This window comes from Thalia democratica, chromosome 6, assembly GCF_965202585.1.
Source record: "Thalia democratica chromosome 6, ktThaDemo2.hap1.1, whole genome shotgun sequence".
Lineage (NCBI taxonomy): Eukaryota > Metazoa > Chordata > Thaliacea > Salpida > Salpidae > Thalia > Thalia democratica.
Genome location: NC_139170.1, coordinates 16,808,089 through 16,811,387, shown reverse-complemented (window position 1 = coordinate 16,811,387; position 3,299 = coordinate 16,808,089). Strand labels below are relative to the sequence as shown.

The 3,299-nt window shown below is 29.0% G+C and overlaps 1 protein-coding gene across 1 annotated transcript; it reads left to right on the top strand.

Annotated features, from left to right (window-relative positions):
- The first annotated feature begins 972 nt into the window (after nt 1-972).
- LOC145838170 (methylmalonic aciduria type A protein, mitochondrial-like) lies at nt 973-2,675 on the top strand. The gene has a single exon (XM_082945727.1). The coding sequence runs from the start codon at nt 987-989 to the stop codon at nt 2,190-2,192; it is 1,206 nt and encodes a 401-aa protein (XP_082801853.1). The 5' UTR covers nt 973-986; the 3' UTR covers nt 2,193-2,675.
- The last annotated feature ends 624 nt before the right edge of the window (nt 2,676-3,299 follow it).

Genomic DNA, 3,299 nt, shown 5'->3' with positions numbered 1-3,299 from the left:
TTTTGTTTTACTTATTTGTTTCATAAGGCTTCATTTAATTTTATAAAATATGAATTAAGTGAAAAAGAAAATAAAACATTTTTAAAATACAAAGTGATAGTATTTAATGTTTAAAACTTTTTAGCAAGTACATTTGTTTTCTATTTATTCTTGTTTTGCAAAGACATTTTTACAAAAACTCTTAAGGACAATTTAGTTTACATAATTAATTTCTCAAAATTCATAAGTTTTAATCTGAAATTTCTATTTCTCTAAGAATTATTTAGTAAGTAAATTGTTTTAAATTACCTTATTTTTGTACTTAGTTTATTGTCCAGTACAATAGGTTGCATTAATTAAATCAGTTTATTTTAAATTTTTCAATGTTTGAAAATAATACTACTTTTTTGAAGCATTCAGAAAACCAATGTAAATATTCATTCCCTTTTTTTTTAATTTTAGAGTAATCTTTGTAGAGGTATTAACTATTTAGCTGTATAAATAGATTTGGAATTAAATAGTATGAATTATTTTACCTAGAGTAAGTAAAACCTTTTTGATAAAAAACAGAACCAGACAGAGTTATCAATCTTTGGTGGGAGATATGAATTATGTAAATTTATTGTTAAACTTTTATTGCGTTACGGGTTTCCCTGCAGAGCAGTTCATCAGACGCTAAAAAAAGCTGAAAACAAAAGTATACAGGGCGATGAATTGGGAAAAAAAAATACACACATAAAGGAAAATAAAATTTACATTTAAAATATGAGTTTTAATTAATATGTTATTTACAATAGTTTAATCTTAAAGTTAAATTAATAAAAAATGAAATATAGGTAAGTTTAGTTTAAATAATTTATTAACTATAGATTTTATATATTTTGATAATCTATTTACTAAGCATTTAATATATTAGGCTTTGGAAAAAATGTAAATACTAAGAGTAACTAAAACGTTTAGTTTTTTACAGAAAAACAAATTTATACAGATTTATTGAATATTTAAAAATGAGCAAATTGTTGAGGTTTACTCACAATTTAGCTGCACCAAAGATTATAAATACAAAATATTTCATAAGAAGTCATCAAAATATTGCTTCCTTCACAAAATCTCTCTTAAAAAATCCTTCTGAAATCAACAAAGCCTTTCCTGAAAACTCTTATGAATCAAGAACCATAAACAAACTATTGCAGGGCCTCAAAGATAAGAAAAGGTCATCTCTGGCAGAGTCTATAACCTTAGTTGAATCCTCACACCCAACAAAAAAATTGATGGGTCAGGTTTTGTTGCAACTGGCCTTATCAGAACCGACAATGCAGCCAAGATCACATATACAGACCAAGTGTGCTGCTTTGCTTAAAGAAAGCCACAACCACAAGTCAACTCTCAGGATTGGTATGACTGGGCCACCAGGTGCTGGAAAGTCTACTTTTATTGAAACATTTGGGTTACATCTGGTCCGAAACTACGGACTAAAAGTTGCTGTCCTTGCAATTGACCCCTCATCAACTAGGACAGGAGGTTCATTGCTTGGTGACAAGACTAGAATGTCAGAGCTGTCTTTGGAAGGGGATGCGTATGTGAGACCTTCAAGTGCACGAGGTGAAATTGGAGGAGTTGCAAGGAATACAACAGAAGCATTGACACTGTGTGAAAGTGCTGGTTATGATGTCATAATAGTGGAAACAGTTGGTGTTGGACAAAGTGAAGCTGCAGTGGCAGATATGACTGACGTTTTGGTGTTAGTAATACCTCCAGCAGGCGGTGATGAACTGCAAGGACTGAAGAGAGGAATAGTGGAAAGTGCTGATGTGGTTTTGGTGAGCAAAAGTGACGGGGACTTGATACCAGCTGCAAGACGAATACAGACCGAGTACACTTCAGCTCTGAAGTTCATCCCAAGAAAGCATGAACAGTGGCACCCAGTTGTGGCCCGGCTGTCCTCAAAGACAGGGGACGGAGTAGATTCAGCTTGGAGAGTACTTATGAGGTTTTATGATATTATGGGTAGCTGCGGAGCGTTGGAGGATGAGCGGAGGAAACAGAGGAGAGTTTGGATGTGGAATCACATAAGGAGCAGCATATTCAGCAGGTTTAAGAAAGATGAAAAGGTGATGCGGCATTTGCAAACAATAACTAATTTTGTAGATAAAAAAGATCTTAATTCTGGTATAGCCTCTGATATTCTACTCAATCAGTTCTTTGATTGCTGAAATTTTATAGATAATCCTTTAAAGTACTAAGTTGTTTTTTATTATATTGCTTATAGTTTGGTTTTTATTGACTTTCGTGTGATTTGTATTTTACATAATCATGGTTTTAGCACAAGCTGTTTAGAAAATTAATATTGTTAGAAACAAAACTTAATTTAATAAGTCTGTACCTAAAAGTTTTATTAGTGGACTAAGTTTTTTTTCTTTTGGTTTAACACTTGACTTGTTTTTAAGTATTCCTTAACTTCTGGTTCAAATTGTATGTTTTGAAAAAATCTAGGAGTTGGTGTTTATGGTTTTTTAATCTGTTTCAAAAATACTTTACTTAAATTATAGTGTATTTACAAAAGTTAAGTTATTTAGTGCTGCTTAAGTCAAGTACTTATTTTTTCTAAAGTATATATTTTTACATTTGTTTCTGAATGTAAAAATATTAAATCATATATAATTTAAATTACTGATCTTATTTGATAAATTATTTTATTAAATTACTCAAATAAAGAATGATATTAAAGTAAGTATATGAAAAAATTAGTTGAAAAAATTAAAATATATCGATTAATTATTTTTCTGCGAAGTGTAGAGCTACATAAGTTATCACATATCTTTGTTTTTAGTTTACTTTTAAAGTTAATATAAAAAAATTTAATCTATTTTTGATCATTAAAAACTAACTATGCCTGCTAATATCCTGATGAAATAGATACATTTAGTATGAAAGAAACACAGATTTTACATATACTTTACACATGTTCTGGTTTTGTCACATAAAGGATTAAAACTGAAACATATAAAATCAGTATTTGTTCCAAACTAAATGTATGTTGCAGTGCTTTGTATTTTAAATTTCGAGCACTTTAAATCAAGTATAAAAAAAAATTTATCTAAAAAATTGTTGTATACCCAAAGCAACTTTGTAAAGTATTATATTTCTTAGTATATTACATAGAGTATAAAAAACTAATTTAATTATTTGATTACATATTCAGAACAAATTTTTTTTTATATGTATTTGACTCCTGGGAGAAACTTTAGTTAAGTAAAACTATTAAATATTATTGTATGTTGTATATGGGCTTTTAAATTAATACTGTAAAACACACTAAT